Source organism: Colobus angolensis, unplaced genomic scaffold (assembly GCF_000951035.1).
Source record: "Colobus angolensis palliatus isolate OR3802 unplaced genomic scaffold, Cang.pa_1.0 Scaffold19, whole genome shotgun sequence".
In the NCBI taxonomy this organism is placed as follows: Eukaryota; Metazoa; Chordata; class Mammalia; order Primates; family Cercopithecidae; genus Colobus; species Colobus angolensis.
The window spans coordinates 14,081,914-14,101,072 of record NW_012115043.1 but is presented as its reverse complement, the minus strand read 5'-3'; the positions used below and the strand labels follow the sequence as shown (position 1 = coordinate 14,101,072).

The window sequence follows — 19,159 nt, the reverse complement described above, 5'->3', positions numbered from 1 at the left end:
CTGGGGAGCTTTAAGACATGCCTGAACCTGGCAGATGGGATGGAGGCAGACTGAGCCCTGGGTTTTGTTTTGTTTTAAAAACTCTACAAGTGATTCTAATATGTAGCCAGGATTGAGAATTGCTATCCTGGATTCTCAGAGCAGTGGCCTGGCTCTCCTTGCTGGGTTTCATGTTCATGCATTTGGCCAGCATCCCTCAGAAGCTCCTATGCCTGAGGTAGGAAGCTGCTGGTGAACTCAGCATAGGAAGGGCTCAACAGAAAGCAAGCCAGGGAGACAGTCACCAGGAGCACAGAAGTGAGAAAGCTGGTCCAAGTCTGTGACTCTCTGGGCACTGTCAGGGCACCTTCACTTCTTGCCATCCCCTGGTCCTGGGAGGATTCTGTGACAGCTCACTCTTTTTTTATTTTTAATTTTGTTTTAGAGACAAAGTCTTGCCCTATTGCTCAGGCTAGAGTGCAGTGGTGCAGTCATAACTTTCTGCAGCCTCCAACACCTGGGCTCAAGTGATCCTCTCCACTCAACCTCCCAAATAGGTGGGACTATAGGCACGTGCACCCACGCCCAGCTAATTTTTGTATTATTATTATTATTTTTCATATAGAGACAGGGTTTTGCTATGTTGTTCAGCTGGTCTTCCAACTCCTGACCTCTATCAATCTTCCCATCTTGGCTTCTCAAAGTGTTGGATTATAGGTGTGAGCCACTACACCTGGCCTGAAAGCCTAATCTTAATAGCTGTACTGGCCTGGTGGTATCCATATAATACAAACTTCCCAAAGGCTATTTAGACCCATCTAGAGAGATGTTTCTAAGGTGGGATGAGGTACACTTGTTAAACAGATAATAGAAACTTAAAGGGACAGAATCCAATCCACCTAAGTCCTTGAAAGCTGGACTACCACGAACAGAGACTAAGAGTGATTCTCATGGATCCTGTTCCAACTGTGCATATATGCATGTGTCTGCCTCGCCCTGGTTTAAATCATTCACTTCTGTCTATAAAGAAGACATTACACTTGGCCACATGGTATCCCTTTAGAAAGAGAAGAAAAAAAATCTTGGTAAAATAATTATATTAACAATGGCCACCTCTCCAGTTCAAGGCAAAGCAGAATATTATTGTGTTCCTAAGGAATGATTTCAAAAGTATTTAATGGTCATCTCTTCGATTTTTTTAAAGAGTGACGCTATAGTCATAATGCAGCAGTTCCTTGGGGGAAACAAACTGGATCAGGGAGAATAGATGAGTAATAACTCTTCAGAGAGTTGAGGCTTTGTGTATCTGGCTGTCTAGCCAGTTGGCCAAACAAGGCTTTACGTTACTAGTCCCTAAATCCACATGCACCTGCAGGTAGAGACCTTTATGTGTATACAACGAAAGATGGCCTAGAAAAATAGCAAGGAGCATGGACTTTAGCATCAGACAAACCTGATTTATTTATAACTAATAAAGTTATTAGTTTCCTTGTCTATAAAATAGGGTTAATAATAGTATCTACCCAATTTTTTGTAAGAGTTCAATGAGATGACATGTATAAAATGCACAGCATGTTAATTGGATCATAAGAAATAATAAATATTAGTGGCTGTTATTATTACCACCAGTAAATGGGTTCTTGCTGTGTATACCTAAAGTTAAGTGAATTAAAAGCAAAAGTAGCTATGTTGATTTCCTGACCAATGCACAGGGCTGCCTTTCATCTTTCCCTTTGGGAGTTTTGTTGGCCACATTCAATCTTTGGGTATACTTCTCTCCGCTCTTTTGTGCTCTGTGCTGTTTTCTAGCTTAGCCATCAGTCTCTTGACAAGAATATTTATACAAAAAGCAATTTTTAAAATTTAAATTTTCTTCATCGCAGATATCTTCCATTTTTACGTGGTTCAGTCATTTGCTGGCACACAATTTAAAACTGTTGTGTGGCGTGCTGAAATGTGCCACACATGAAAGCACACTTCTGCTAAATGCCCTGTGTTTAGAGAATTTCAAGTACTTTTCATAATTTGTAATTAGCCAAATGGGGGTAGGGGAAAGGAGCCATAGCACCGAGCCCACAAACCTAATCCACTCAATTGAACTGTCTCCAGATCATGTCGCACGAGCTCTTCTCCAGATTTAGTCTCCGGCTCTTTGGAAGATGATAAATTGGTAGCCTGCTCTGGGTTGGAAGCGATTCCTTTATTGTTCGTGATTAGAAGAACACTTGTACACTCTCTGCTGGGAAGAGGTGGTATTTATCTATGATGAACCAATGAACAAAACAGGAAGGACGTATTATTGAAAGGAAAATTTGACCATGTGGGGCTCTTGTTTGTGAAAACACCCACATACTGTCAGCCTGACTTGTACAGCCTCAAACTGCAGAGTCAAGAGAACTTACAGATCCACAGAATATTTTTAGGAACTTGAGTAGACATTGAAGAAGGAACTGCAATGAAAAAGACTACTGTAAAACCTTTCAGAAAGTTCCAGGTGGAGGCTTGGAAGATGAATCCTTACTTACGGAAAAGCTGCCAAAGACATCTGCTAAGGAGATGGCAAGAGAGCTTGAAGAATGTTAGTGCTCTGGGAAGGAAGTGCTCCCACCAGATCACCCCCCAGAAAGTACAGAAGCAGCCAGGTGTCCATGTGGTTTGGTTCTATTTGTATATAGGAGGTGGCCCTGAAGGTGTCCTTTCTGAATGGATATCAATACTCATCTTAAGACTCTTCTAAGAGGAGTTTAGCTTGCTTCTATCACCATCAGCATTTTGCCTGAATTGGTTCAACCAACTTCACGAAAAGTAGTGTATCTGATAAAGAGAAATCTATTTGACTGAAATATGTTGAACTGAAACATCCTTCATATATGCTTTATTTTTACAGAGGTCTTTCTTGAGATTGCTGCAGGCATTGGTGTTTTAACAGAACATGACAGTTTTGCTGAGAACTAGCAGTAGTAGCTGCAGTCATAGCAGTGGGTGGCATGAGTCTACTTAAGCTGGGAGACTGGGCTCGTGGATTGAGTGTGTTCAGAGGCCCAGTGTCCCTCAGATGTTGGCTAGTTCTCCACTCTACCGCTCCTTCATGGCAAAGCAGGCCTTCTTGCTAATATTTGCCTTTGCTTTCATTTAGATGCTTCTGCCCAGCATAAGCAAGGAGGGAGGGGATGGGAAAGAAGCAGATGAACACTTCTCCGCATTAGTAATTAATTGTTAATATTGTTCACCTGTGCACGGTGCTGTGTTTAGACACAGATCCCCAGATACGATGCTGGGTATTCAGACTTCCACTAGAGAGACAGAGGCAGATTTGAGAATCTCATCTGGATGTTAGCTTAGTGTTGTTACCTACACTGCTTTTGCGGGATACCTTTATTGCTGTAATGTCTTTCTAAGTCACTGGCATTTGTTCTAGCAGCATTGATTCATTACCAAGTTTTTACAAAGGAAATAATTAAGAAAATGCAATGACCTTTAGAGAAAATGGGTCACCCATGTGAGTCCCACTTTCAGGGTGGTGTGCTTTCTTCTGCTTTTAGAGTTTCTTTTCTCTTTTGGGCTATGAACAGTACCTGGAGGCCAGGCAGGCCTTATTCTGGAGCAGATAGTGAGTGAGGTTCCTGGAGTACTGCATAGCCTGAGAGTGCCTTCTAAGTGGATGCCCTCCACGCCTCCTGCGCTTGGCCCTGGCACTGGGTCCTAGGCTCATTGTTGATCTTCTTAGATCTGGGTTCCTTGCATCGCAGGACCTACCTCAACCTGCTCTTGTCTGCCTTTGCTGTGTGCCCCTCAATTCACCTCTTTCCTGCCTGTACTGTGATACAGGTGAACTTGACTTACTGCTTGTCAAACCTGAGTCATATGCTCAAATCCTGCCCCGCCACCGCTTTCCTCCCTTAACTGGATCCTTAGCCTTGGACTCCAAGGCTGTAGCTCTGTCTCATGGCCACTCACACCCCACCCAAAGGAGGTGCTACTCAAAAGTTTGAGGCAGGAGTGATTTATCATAAATGACAATGTTATAGTTTCTAATTCTAGTGTTTAACATGGTATTATTCACTTATTTTAAAATCTTAGACACTTTAGCTAAAATGTCAATTTTTAGAAGATATCAGAGCACAATTGTGGCAGCCATTTTTCTGTATGTATTGTATGTATTAAAAAAACAGCTTTACTTTATGACAGGTATTGGTTACTGTATTCACAGTATAAATTGTCTTTTCAAGGGAAAAGATATTTTCTTTGGAAATGTTGTTGAACCTATGTTCTCTTTATTGAAATTGTTCTAATTGACTTTGAACTGTTTCTTGGACACCTGGTGCCCAGTTTCTGGCCATAGACACTATGTGAGGCTAAGTAATTCATGTTTCAGGTCACTACCAGTCACGAATGCTTCTCTCATTCCAAGGCTATGCATATGGATATCACATTCCCATGTCACTCATCTCTGGAAGGTACTATTTGCACAGTTTTTTAAGCATGGGAAACTGAGGCTTAGAGTCTTAAAAAATAAGTAGCTGGCAGTCTCTCAGCAAATAATGACAGTGCTGCACTCCACACCCAGATTTGTGACTCCAGAACTAGCCTTTATTCTTTTTTCGTGTTACTTTTTAATTGGAAAAAATTTTAAATTGCAAAAAGTTGTAGAGAATGATAAAAAACAAAAACCCATTTACCCTCTTCTAGGATTAACAAATGTTGCCATTTTGACACATTTGTTACTGATTTTTTTTTTTTTTTTTTGAGATGGAGTCTCGCTCTGTTGCCCAGGCTGGAGTGCAGTGGCCGGATCTCAGCTCACTGCAAGCTCCACCTCCTGGATTCACGCCATTCTCCTGCCTCAGCCTCCCGAGTAGCTGGGACTACAGGCGCCCGCCACCTCGCCCAGCTAGTTTTTTGTATTTTTAGTAGAGACAGGGTTTCACCGGATTAGCCAGGATAGTCTCGATCTCCTGACCTTGTGATCCGCCCATCTCGGCCTCCCAAAGTGTGATTTTTGTTTTTGTATAAAAGAACACATCACAGATAAAGAAGAGGTTCTCTTTTTACCCCTCCCCAATTCTATTCCTTTTCCTTCTTTCACCCTCTCTTCTACTTCAGAGGCAATTTGGTCTCTAGCTGGGCCATGCCTTGATGGTTTTACTGTGTGTATGTATATATAAACTTAGTGTATGATTTAGTTTGTGTTTTAAATTTTACATACATTTTAATTTATATATTAAAAATAAATTTTATTGTACATATTTTGTGGCTTATTTCTCAGTTTTGCTTTTGCTGTTATTCCATATAGATCTAGATTATTCATTTCAATGGCTAACATCCTTTTATTTGAATATATTGTAACTTATTTATCCTATTGATAGACACTTTTAATCCTTTTACAAACAATACCAACATGTCTCCAGGCTTCTCTAATTAGGAAGTGTACTTAGAGGAGGCATTGCTAGGGCGTAGGATTGGCACAGTTTCACCTTTTCTTGATATTGCCCAATCGCTGCCCACAGTGCCCATACATTTCTACCAGTCACATGTGAGAGGGCATATTTTCCAAATGCTCACGACCACTTGGCACTGTGTGGACTATAATTTTGGCCAGTTAGGAAATGGCATCTCATTGTTTTCATCTTAATTTGCGCCAGCCTGATTGCTACTCATTGAAACTTGTGAGGTTGGGAAACTTTTCTTAAGCTTATTGGCCATTCGTTTCCTCCTTTATGAAATGGTTGTTCGTATGGTTTGCTAATTTTTATGTTAGGTTGTTTTTCTTTTTTCCGGCTGACGTGTAGGAACGCTACATCTTATCAAATTCATCATTTATCAAAAATTATTTGGGTGCCATTATCTTCTCCTAGTCAACGTTTTTTGTTTGTGGTATCTTTTATAATATATAAGTTTTTAATGTTGGCAGAAGTAAAGTTAATCTTTTTGGCTGTGTTGTGTGTCTTGTTTGACGTAAAGATAGTTTCTGTAATAGTTTTGAAGTTTGATTGTTCATCTTTAGGTCTTCAGTTACCACCTGCACATCTGTCCTCTCTATCTTCTTTCTTACTCTGTTTTTCTCCGTAGCACTTATCATCCAATAATATGTCATGCACTTTATTTATCTGTTTTGCATGTATATTTTATCTGTTGCCTGTTTCTTTCCACTAGAATGTAAGTCCCATGAGGGCAGGGACTTGCATGTATTTTGTTTGTGGCTGTATCTCTAACACCTGGGATAGTCACTGGCAAATGATAGTTGCTGAATAAATATTTGTTGGACAAATAAATAATGATCCATGTAGAATTTATTTTTGTGTATCATATGAATAGGACTCCTTTTATTTTTGGCTCACAGAAAGCTTGCTTCTCTAATAGCATTGCCATACTGATCTTTTTCATGTCACTTTCGTCAAGCTGGAGTTGTTTCCCCTGTGCCATTGTCTTTGAACAATCCTGTTTTCCTGCCCCTCTGCTCAAGACTGAAGGAAACCCATTCCTTGGGCTTAAGAGTGGGAATAAGGATGAGGAGAAGCCAGGTACAATTTATGGGGAGCTTATGGGACAGTTAGTACACATTTAAGAGGAGCCTCTTATGAGCATGAGTACAAAAATGGACATGAGTTCCTGCTCTCAGAGAACCTTCTGGCTGACATTTAAACTCATTAGAACTTGAGGCAGAATGTCATAGGTGCTGGGAACACAGAAGCTGGGAAACTTAGTGGTTAAGTTCATAGGCTTTGAGTAAATTCAGTCTGCTTTTGCATCCTGCCTCTGCTGCTGACCAGGCTTTGTATCTTGAGCAAATTATCCTCTCCAAGGTTCAGTTTCCTTATCAATAATATGGGAATGGTCATAACATTGCCTCCTCCAGAGGTAGTTATAACGATTGACTGATATGATGTGTGCTAAATGCTTAGCACAGTTCCTGCCAGTACAAACTAATTCTGATGTGGGTGGAGTCTTTAGGGAGGAGGTAGTGTTTGACCAGGCCTTGTAGGATGGGTTGGATTTTTCTAGGCAGGGATTGAATGGGTGGACATGTCAGACAAGATATAGAATAAATAAAAGCAAAAACATGCAGACCAGAAAGTATAGGGTGAGTTCATAGAGCATTCATCTAGTTTGGATGGTATGAAGGAGTGAGAAATGAAGAGGCTAGAAATATAGGTCGACACCAATTGTGATGGTTTATTAGCACCAAGCCAAGAAGGATGTCCTTCATCACTCTGCTCATAATTCCTCATTGGCTCCCCATTGCCTGATCAGATCTGAGCTCCACAGTGGTGCCTCTGGCCAGTGAGTGCTGGGTGAATAGGAGGGGAGAGGAGCAGGGAGGACAGCAAGAAGGCTCCAAGGAGAGCCCTGGCTAGTACCAGAGAGTGTTCACTTTCCATGCACTTGAACTTTAGGAAGAGCTTTCAAAATGCAATTTTTTAGCATCATCTTTGTGCTAGATGTGGAGCTAGGGGCTTCCATTTATATGTATTACATGATTTTAAAACAGTTATCTCCCTGGACACTCCTGTTGAGGATTTGGTGTTTTGTCTCTGAAACTGAATTCATCAAGAAAAGCACAGAGGTAAATAAGCTTCTTCCCTATCTCCATTCCACCAGCCTCCTCTTGAATCATAGAAGGAAAAAAAGAACAGCCTAAAGAATTAGGGCCCCAGCAGATCCTTTGTGACAGACGATATCACATGTCAACCTTCTTCCCAGCCCTGCCAATTCTCCAGGACAGCTTGGCAGCGGTAGGTTGTCATCACAGGGAGGATGGAAGCAAGCAAACCTCTGAACAGGGTGTGGTGTGAATAGGACAGCCTGGGCCTTGCCCTCACAGACACTTACTTGGGTCTTAGTCTCAGCCCTATCAGCATCTGGATGATTGTGAAGGGAATGAATGAATGATGAAAGTCTTGGAACCTCAGTTTCCTGGTCTGGAGGGAATAACCACATAGGGTTGTTTCTGAGAATCATGAGCTAACCCAGCAAAGTTCCTGTAGCTTGCACGCTCCTTCTTTCTTCCTTCTCAGAGAATGTGCCCAGATTGGGAAGCAGTTTAACCGTCCTTCCCGGACATTTGTATAGCCAAGTCATATTTAGGTATCCGGGGGAGCCACAGTGCTCCTCCCCTCCTTCAGGAGAAGTTGGGTTATCTTTAATATAAGATAGAAATCAAACCAAATTACATTATTTTACCTCAGAAGCCAGTTGCAACCGATCCTTTTGAATGGTGTAGTTCTATTATTATATATTACTTCAAACTTAATAGGAAAAAATTGATTAAAATATGTGCCATGTTCATATCTAGCCTGGCTGAATGCCACAAGACACATTAATTGAAAATGAATTTCCACAAACCCAATCAAGCATCATGAAGATGAAAAATGTACCTTTTCCCCTCCATTCCTTCATTGATTTTTCATTTTCCCCACTCAGTGCTTCATTTAGCAATTTTTCAGTTTCGTTTTGTTGTGGCCTTAATTCATTTCCTTTACTCCCCCCCAAATGAGATAATGTACCATTTTCTTCATCCTTATTAAACTCTTCTTTCATGCTGCATTAGTGCAGGGCAGATTCTGATCTTGTCATATTTCTCTATGCATTTTTTTTTTGTTAAAAAGAGGCTGAGCTTTATTCTTTTTATTCTTACATTTTGTGGTGGCTTTTATCAAAGAGAAGTCACTTTTAAAAATACAATAACTATGAAATTACAATGTTACAGGACTTCCAAAATAGAATTAAGGAATGCTATAGCAAAACTAAAATACTTTTTTCAGAGGAAGAATGTAAAATATCAATTATTCTCATATTCACAGTGGGTCTGTGGAGATCAAACACAATTCCTCTTTTGTAAGGGAAATGGAAACAATGGTTTGCCAGATCATAGAGGGATCAAGAGTTGGGTTAAAGACACGGCACTGTCAGGAAAAGAGCAGGCAGAGGGAGACAACGGCTGAAGCCTGAGTGAGCTCTAGAAGGTTCTGTCCCTGACCCAGTCAGTTCACCATTTCCCTGGATTTCTAGGGGTTTTGAAAACAATAAGGGGGATCTTCAAGGTATTTCCTTGTAACATTTTCAAATTTTCAAATAATGTAATGGCGTAAATTTCCCTTGAAAAGGCTGTAAGAACTCACAATAAAGTATCATGTTGCTGTATTTTGACCTAGAATTCACAGCCCTAGTAATCTCATTTTGATTAGATACTTTGATTGGCAGTTATACATCTTTGATAAAGTTTTCAGTGTGAAAACGAATTATTCTTTTGTTAAAGCTGTTTTAAGGAGAATGTCTATAAATGAGGGCCCATGAGAAGGAATAACAAAGCAGGGGTGTTGGGGATGGTAGTTAGGGAGCTTTGGTGTATTTATTAACCTGTGGTTGAGTTTTGCGACGTGTGCAAGTACACACAGCCCCGACACTCTGATTTCGAAAACAGTGAAATGAAAATGAAATGAAAACATTATAAACAAATTTCATATAAAATAAAAAACATTATAAACAAATAAAATAATTTAAAATGTTTATTTCAGGGGAAATTTATGCCATTACATTATTTGAAAATTTGAAAATTTCACAAGGAAATAGCTTGACGTTCTCCATAGAAATCCAGGGAAATGGTGAACTGACTGGGTCAGGGATGGAATTTTCTAGAGCTCACTCAGACTTCATTCATTTAAAATGAAAACAAAATAAAACAAATTTTAAATAAAATAAACAATAATGTCGAATAGATGTTCAAATAAAATAAACTTCATGTGGATTTAAAATATTGAATTCCATTTTCCTTATAGGATTTAAGCAGTTTGATTAAATGTAACCATTTCAGTTTTGTTTTTCATTTTCTGTTTTTAAAGAGTTTATTTGAGCAGGCAGCACCAGGCCACAAGCAATTGAGGGCTTCACCTAGGGCGCTTGAGGGGAAAGCTTTTATAGGCGTTTATGGAAACAAGACAAGGAAAATATTTGATTGGTTAAAGCAGAAAGTCCCTACTTAGGCCACACCTGTAATCCCAGCACTTCGGGAGGCTGAGGCAAGAGGATTGATTGCTTGAGGCTGGGGGTTTCAGAACAGCCTAAGTAACATAGCGAGACCCTGTCTCTACAAGAAATTAAAAAGTTAGCCAGGCACAGTTGATCATGCCTGTAATCCTAGCTACTTGGGAGGCTGAGGTGGCAGGACCTGTTGAGCCCAGGAGTTTGAGGTTGCATTGAGCTATGATTGTACCATTATGCTACAGCCTAGGTTACAGAGGGAGACGCGGTGTTTTTTAAAAAAAAAAAAAAAAAAAAAAATCCCTATTTAAAGGTTAATTGGTTTTCTGATTGGTTAAATTTTAAATTTCGTCTTCCTAAGCCAGGACCATTCACTCTGAGCTGGGTTTCAGTTTGCTTAGGTTAGAACTCAAGACACTGGAGCCACCTCAGCCTAATGGACTCCCAATTAATTATTTTAATGGTTCCCCTCTTTTGGCTAGCCTTTCATTTGTGAAAGATTGATCAAGTTTTGGTGTGACATTTTCTGTTACCATTGTGGCTGGTTTTTCTTTGTCTCAGCGGGAAACTCTTAAGTATGCCGTCAGTTTTAACCTCCTCCTATTATCAGTAAGAGGGGACAGGAGGGGGAGTTGATGGTACACATGACACTCCCAGTACATAATAAAAGTGATGTGCACCTTTTATATGCTCTGGTTTGGTGTGTTTCCTGTTTTACGTAAGGCATTTTTCGTGTTTGTTATCCTTTGCCAACTGGTGAAAGAAAATACCCCGAAGCACAATTTATTAACAGCCCATGTCAAGTGCTGTCTGGTATTTAACACTTACTTGCTGCCGTGTTTTCTTCATTCATTTCTCTCCACAGTCCCCAAGTTCAATACTGAGTTATGTTTCATGAGTCTCGCACAATTGAGTGCTAGTCACATAACTGCAATGCGAGAGCCGTCTCATTTTCTGTCCTCTGATGTGAAATGGACTGTGTCCTACATGTTAGTAATGGAAAGAAATTCCAGAAAGTTGAGAAGCCTCACAACTTCCAGCTATGGATTCCTCACTGAATCCATACCAGAACCATACTACATTTTTGTACAATTTCACTTTGGTCTGGTTGACATATAAGCTCTTTTTAAAACATATTGGGGAAACTTTTTTTTTTTTTTTACTCTAGCAATCTGTTTCTAAAGCAGTTTTTGTTGAAATGTGTGGATTGGCAAGGGTGATTTCAGCTCCTGAGAGAAGTTATTTTTTATACGAGATAATTGATGCACTAAACACTTGTTCCCTGTGGGTTTGGGGTCTAGTACAAGGGAAAGAAGTCAACCGAGGATGGCAGTAACCGTGACGTGTCTTAACAGGGGTAGGTTCAAAGGCTGAGCTACCACAGAGGAGGGGGACACGAAGCCAGCCTGGAGGACTTGGAAAGCACTGGCCTGGGAGGTGACTGTGGGTAGATTGTGACAGCAGCAGTTTTTCTGGTGGAAAAGGGGATGGAGGGTGGGGAGGCATTCCTAATGGAGACACCAGCCTGTGTGTGCAAAGTCCTGGAGGCAGGACCATAGTGTGTTCATGCAGGGCTGAGACGATGGAGTGTCCTAAATATAGTGTTCATTGTAGGGACAGTACGGGCACGAAATGAAAGTGGGAAAATAGGGCGCACAGCGGAAGGGCCTCCCGTGCCATGCTAGTGAGTCTGAACATTAAAAGTGTAGGAGGTTTTTAATTGAGAGAGTGAGATATTCTGCATTTCTGGTGCCAGAGCATCTGCATTTTGTAAAAGCGCCCTCCATGGGATTCCAGCATGTGACCATGGTTAAGGATGATTACTTAGCTCAAAGCACCTATGCAGGTAACTCGATTGTGGCTAATGTGGCGGGGGTGGGGGGGAAGCCATGATCAGTTTTAAGAAATTGAAAGAATTTTTGTTTCCCCTCCCTTCTTAAATATCAAACTGGCCTGTATTCTCAGAGACTAACATCCTGCATGATTGATTGGGCTGCAAGGCACATATCCACATATTCAGTCTGAGTTACAAAGAAACATACTCATCAAAACAAAAATTAGAAAAAATTCTATTAATATCAGTTAAAAGGTCCCAGATTTTATGAAAATGTGTTTTTCCCCTTGTTCTGTAAGGCGGTCTACTATTTCGTGTTTAAATTTAGCTGTTGCAAGATTCTGTTCTTGCATAAATCAAATAGGTGAGGTCCAGAAAATCAGTGCTTCTAATTTCTCAGTTCTTAATGCCCTGATTGGAGCCTGGTGAGTTGCGTCATTTACCACCACCTGGTGACAGCTAGAACTAAATGCAGCTTTGTGAAGGGTAAATTGAAGGTCAAACTTAAACATGTAATGCATCAAGAAGTGAGAACAAAGATGCCTAATGGATTTCTTGCATATCAGCTATATGGTACCCTGGATTTTGGAGTAACTCCTGATTTGGGGGTTGCTCTGGGGACATGTGTTTAGCAAGATCATCTTGGTCCAACTGGGACTCCAAGCGTCTGTTCCAGACAGTTTTTCCCCTGAAGTCTATGGGATGGATTGTTTAGGAGTAGCTGGATGGATTCGTTGATTCATTCATTTGTTATCTGAGAATATAAAGATGATCAAGGTCTTTACTCTTGGGAAGCTCACAGTCTAGGGAAGGAGAAACATCAGTAATCACATAATAGTAGCTACCTTTTGAGTGTTTTTCATGTGCTAGGTGCTACAAAAGACAATATTTCAAGGTTCTTTGAAGTTAGTAGTCAGAAATAATACCAGCCACACAAGTGTGTGACTTAAAGATTGTGAAAAAAGAACCAAAGGCTTGAGAGTCAGATGTTCCTAGGAGGCAATCAAACCTAGGAGCATGTGAGTCTACTTATTGTAGAAGCTGAGTGCATCACTTGGGAAAGGCATGGGAGGTTCTTCAGGGCAGACCACTGCAGAGACTAAGTTAGGATTCAAGGTTGGTACCCCTTGGGGCCAGCAGTGCACTGACTCTGCCAGCCTTAGCATCCTTTATGCTCTTATCTGAACAAGTCAATTCAGATCACAGGATATACTAGAAAAGATGTTTCTGTAAGAAATGTTCCAGGATAAAAGCTAATCTACACAGACAGCATTCATTTAGCACAATAGCATAATTGCTTCTTGGAGCACCATTGCTGAAAACCATGAGCCTTGTTAGAAGCTACAGCACCCTCAAATCCTACTCGTGTCCGGCTCCTTCTCCCCAGAACCAGGTGTCTCTCCAGGCTAGCATCAGCCCTCTGCTCTCTCATGAGAATTCCAGAGACCTTCTCCCTACAGCACTCTCTCTAGGTGATGTATTTGCCATTGATTTATTTTTTAAACTACAATCTAGGGGACAGTGACCAGTAGGATCCTCTCAATATCTTACTATGAGCTGCTCATTAAGATGTTTTAAAACCACCTTTCTGGCTTTCCTTGCCTCACAAGCCACTCTGATTTCTTCAGAGATAGTGAAACGAGTGTATTTAACATCACTTTTTACATCATTTGATTAAGTATTACTCCTGACTTTCTTGGAACCTTTTAGTTCCTTTCATTTAAAGATTTTAAAAGTCAACGTTAACCATCTTAATACTATAAAAAAGGAAAGAAAAAGGCACACTATGGGAGTATTTTTTGGAATTTATTTCTACAAAAATGGAAGGAAGTTTACACAAAACAAACTTGAACCCTACCACAACCCCAGAAGTATTTCATTTATCCAACTTCTGTTCCAGCTTTTACTTTCATCATTGTAAACTTTTGCTTTTCTATCCCTTGAGGCTTTTTGTAAACTTTCCATTTTGCAGTGTATTTGTTTTTAGTGTTTGTGTAATATACTCCATCAAATTGATATTTCGTAATTTATTACCCATTCCTTTAGTGCTAGACATTAAGGTTATTTCCATTTTCTCTCTATTATAAATAATGGGAGCAAGAACATCTTTATATATAGAGCTTTTTCCTATGTTTGAATTATATCCTTAGGATAAATTCCCAGGAGTGGGATTAGTGGATCAAAGGGTATGAACAGCTTTATGGCTCTTAATATTTATTGCTAAATTGCCTGAAGGGTCATACTAATTCACAAAGCCACCTGCAACACAGGAGAGGAGCTGCCCCTCCCAGCCCTGCCAACACTCATTTCTTCAGTCAATAGTTTTGGGCAAATTTAATAGGTAGTCAGGGTAACCCATTACTGTTTTTAATTGGTAATGTCTTTAATTATTATTAACATTGGACATTTTTTCTTATGGGTGTTTCTGTTCTACTTTGTATCGTTTACTTTTCGTGTCAGAGGATTACATTTTTTTGACACCATGTGAAATTTAAAATATTTGATAATGAAAATGCCAAATGCATGCAGAACAGACAGAATAATTGATGGAGCCCTCTACATTACCCAGGTTCAGCAAATAGCAAGATTTGGCCATACTTGCTTTATCTACTCCTTCCTCTTTTTCCCCTCTTGTGCAGTATTTTAAAGCAAATCCCAGACATTCTGCATATGTTTCCTATACACTTCACCATGCATCTCTGAACATATGGTCTTTTTCTTACATAATTATAACACCATCATCACACCTAACAAAATTAATAATTCCTTGCTATTCTTTGATACCAATCTGCAATAACATTTTCTAAAGTGTCTTTTTTTCTGATGCTTTGTTCCAACCAGCATACACTGTGTTTATATTTAGTTACGTTTCTAAAGTCTCTTAAGCTAGAGCATTGCTGCCCCCATCTCTCCCAACTACTTTTATTCCTACCTAAGAACTGAGTCAGTTGTCTTGTAAAAATGTTCACATTCTGTATACAACTTTTTGTGTTCTTATTAGCTCTAGAAGCTTGATTAGATCAAGTTTCAATTTTTCAGAAAGGCAAGAACACTTCATGGGTGATGTGTGTGTTTCATCGTATATCACTTCTGGGGTGTAGAATGTCTGGTTGTTCCACCTTGGGTGATGCCAAGGCTGATAATGGAGTCAAGAGGTGACAACCCAAAACATGGTTGAATGTTTCTTCATCAGCTTTCACCATCACTGTTTACTGATGATGAATGCATAAAGCCATTATTTCACAGAAATTGCAAAATTGTGATTTTCTAATTCTGTCGTTCCTTGGCCATGATTAACTGGAATTATTCTGTCAAGTAAAACTTTTCCTCATAAACTAGGGCTTTTTAGAATCTCAAAATGCAGTTTAAACAAAGAAGGCAAGATAGATGCTATACTTTTCCCTCCAAACTGCTTTCCAAGTAAGGAGTTGATGCCTTTTTTATATCCATTGGAGTTCAGTGAGCTGTTACTGTTTTTTTTTTTTTAAAGAAATATAATATTTATGTTCTTAGATATCTGTATATTTCATGTGTTTTACTCAATTACACTCATTATTATTTTTGATGTTCAGGATGTTCCATCCTTGGCCCAAGGGGAGACACCTCATGTCCTTGTTTTCAGGCATAACAGGGTATCTCAGGTTCATCTAGTTTATTTTTTGTCCCCTGAAACGAGCCATTCCACCAAGATGTCCTGTGTTTTTTCAGTGGGGAATGCTATTTAGAGACCACAATCTGGACATATTTTGTTCTTATTGTTTCCAAGTTTTCTCAGTAGGTAGAGTAGGGATACATATTTTACAAAAGAAAATAAAAATTATGAATTCATACTGATATTGTCATTTTAAATTGAACAAAACTTTGTTTACTTCTTTGATTTCATACTTGTATTGCTTTCTCTTACAGTAAAAATCTTGGTTCCAAACATGATGATACTACAATTATATATCAAATGGTTTCAAAATAACTTCAGTGTTACTACTAACAATCTTCCCAGTGAATGAGAGATTACTTTGCAGCTCTATTTATCTTTGATAATCCACTGAGAATATTGAGTCAAATTACTGTATTCTAACAACACTTGAATTAATACTTCTTACCAATTTGTGATATACATCGTTTCTCCATTTCAATTTGTTCTCAGATTTTAGGGTTCACTTTTTTCTTTTTGGTTTCATTTTATTTTTTGAATCTATAAAATATGCTTTCAAAGTTAAACCTATGTAACTAGGCTTATGTTTATTACATAAACCTATGTAATAACTTATTTTCCCTTTCCCTGTTGGTAACTGTTTATTAATAATTAGGGTTTACTTTGTTTTTGCCGTGTTTCTTTTGCGAATAAATATGCATTCATGTGTCCCCACCTGTTTTACATCAAAGCGAGTATACTGTCTACCTTGAAATATACTTCTTCAGTGTTTTTGAGATCTGCATTTTTTGGAAGGTTACACAGACCTCCATCATACCATGGTTTATATAACCAGTCACTTATTGATGGAGTTCTGTTTTGTGTTTCCTAAAATAACAAAAATCCTTTGTTCATATCATTTCATATTTTGGCTGTTGTATCTTTGGGATCTATTCCTAAAAATGGAATTACTGAGTCAAAGGGTTAATGCATACATACTTTTTCTAGATACTGCTAGATTCACTTCCATAGGAATGTTGTCATTTTGCACTGAGAAGGATTTTAAAATTTGTTTTTTTTTGATACAGGGTCTCACTGTGTCACCCAGGCTAGGGTACAGTGGCACCATCATAGCTGACTTCCACCTTGACCTCTTGGGCTCAAGCAATCCTCCCACCTCAGCCTCCCAAGCAGCTGGGACTACAGGGACACACCACCACACCCAGCTAATTTTTTGATTTTTTTGTAGAGACAGGGTCTTACTATGTTGCCCAAGCTGGTCTCAAACTCCTAGGCTCAAGCAAAGTGCTGGGATCATAGGAGTGAACTACTGTGCTTGGCCTGAGAGTGCTTTTTTAAAATTATTTAGTGAGCACAAAAATTTAATATGCAAGAGTTTTGGAAAGTTACTGTGTTATTAATGACCCTACATACTGTTCCCATTATTATGCATAACATGGCCTGGTACAGAGTACTCTGGTTCCTGCCTTCAGGGAAGCTACGGTTTTTCTAGGGAGACATGACTGGAAAGCAAAGAGTAGTCTAAGATACAATATATTGTAAAAACAAAGATGGGTCTTTTTAGGAAGCCTTTCTTGCTTACTCCAGGCCACGTGAGTCTTCGGTCCTCTGAATTTCAACACTTTTAATGAGACTTCTAATGATCCTTTTTTCAAACCAACTTTTGACACTTGGTTGAACAAATGTGAATGTATTGAATAACACAGCCAAATGTTTGAATTGCAGGCTGCCCTGTAAATTCAAGCTGAATAATCATTTTTTGGAGAGTTGTATCTATATTTCCCAAAGTACATTCTCTGGAAGATCGACTGGATGTTTTAAAGGGTTACACAGCAAAATCAGTCTGGAAATGTTGGATTAATCACAGCTAATTAGCTGTGACTCCAGAATCATGTCTGCTGCCCCAACCTCGCCTGTTCACAAAATCCCCCTGTCATGGAGCGTCTCGTGTTAATACTGTTCCGCGAAACACAGAGAATCAGTACGGAGGCTGTTGCAATGAAAACCATCCAGCCCCGCTGGAAATGAGGAAAAATAGAAATAAAAATAAGAATAAATGAAAGCTAAAGGCATCTATTCCAGTTGATAAACTTGTACTGTACAATTATATATTTTTGGTTAACAATTTTCCATCCCTTTCTTTCTAGATTGAATCATTAAAGAAAAAGTTGCAACAGAAACAGCTCTTAATACTGCAGCTTTTAGAAAAGATATCTTTCTTAGAAGGAGAGGTAAGAATCTGTGTTTCTTTTAAGTTGATGTCTTCCCTACCATTAAATTTTATGTTGCTAAGCCTACCACCAACACTTAATTAAAAATATGGCTATTTCCCGGCCTTGTAAAATTGATTGAGGGTTAAGTGCCAGCCTTGAAAATGAGGTTCTGACAGCTGTTTTTCCTTTACCATCGGACTCTCCTCATTCCAGTTGCTGCTCACTTCTGCTTTTTGGTTCCACTTTTTCTTATTAAAGAATCATCCTAGCGAGCCTGATACGCTGTTGATTAGCACTGATAATTCCCTGCATTTGTCCAGTGCTTTATAATTTGTGAGATATGTTCAGGTACATTCCTCACGTGATTCTCTCTGCAACTTTCAGAAAGGCAAGACTAAGATTATTATCTCTGTATTAATAAATGAGAAAACAGAGGCACAGAGACGACAGGTGGTGTTGCTGAAGGTTGCCCAGCTTCATAAATGTCAGAGCCAGGCTGAAAGACTCCTAAATGCAGTGCTCTTCTATCTATCACACCGAGTGAAGATGTTTTAGAGGGGACTTAATTTTACCTGAAACTTTCAGATGCTTAGTATTTTTGACTTTCTGGCTTTTTGAAAGTCATTTGGGGATTTTGTAAAGGTTCCAGAGAAGAAAATTATGGGGTTGGAAGAACCTCACAAGGTTAGGTATTAATAGAAGGAGAAGTCAAAATCTATTTGCTCTAAAGGTTCTTTATTAAGAGCTTGGCATTGAGCCTTTGCCTTTTGAGACTTCGTGAAAAGCTGGTTTGCCAAGCACCTGTCCTTGTCTGTGTTCCTCGTTATAGTCCCTCCCCAGTGAGAGAGCGTGGCAGACAATGATGAAGTAAGAAAAAAGAGAGGAGAGAACTTCGATTAAGCCCAGGTGTGTGTTGGACATTGTTAGTTACTTTGGATATGTTCTGTATAACACAGAAGTTAAGAGTGGAATCCAGCTTACCCAAGTGTGAACCCTGGATCTGCTTCTTATCAGCTGGGTGATTTGGGGGAAGTTTCTCATCATTACAAAGGAGGGATCATAACTGTGCTACATGTGGGTGACAGTGATAGAAGGTGCCTGGCATGTACTAAGCACTCTATAATTTTAAAAGTATTATTGTTTTTCTCTATTAAAAGGGATACTCTCTGAGTTAGATGATATTTTCCCCCTTTTATAGATAGTGAAACTGAGGTTTGGGGACATGAGGAAGTCTGCCCATAGTTACAGCAGAGATGGGTAAGCCCGGATCCAGAGCCTGAGCTCTGAACCACCATGTTTGAGTGGGTAGTGAGCTGCGCCTTCATTTACTCTGTTTTTGAGGGATTGCCTTACAGCAGTCATAACCAGAAGTCCCTCGTGGCCCATAGGGGCCTGGTACCAGATTCAAAGCCCAAGAGTCTCTGTCTTTTGAAGCTGAGTAAATGGGTGTTTTCCCCATTTCCACTCCTGTCTTCCCCTCCACAGTCATTGGCTCAGCGCCAG

The 19,159-nt window shown here is 39.6% G+C and overlaps 1 protein-coding gene across 2 annotated transcripts in view; it reads left to right on the top strand.

Annotated features, from left to right (window-relative positions):
- MYZAP (myocardial zonula adherens protein) overlaps positions 1–19,159 on the top strand; it is a 94,047-nt gene that overhangs the window by 52,507 nt on the left and 22,381 nt on the right. The window contains exon 11 of one of the 2 annotated variants that reach the window (XM_011940519.1): positions 17,591–17,674. The exons of the other annotated variant lie outside the window; for it this stretch is intronic. Coding sequence (XP_011795909.1) covers positions 17,591–17,674 — 84 coding nt within the window. The remainder of the gene's footprint in view (positions 1–17,590; positions 17,675–19,159) is intronic. 2 annotated transcript variants of the gene reach the window in all.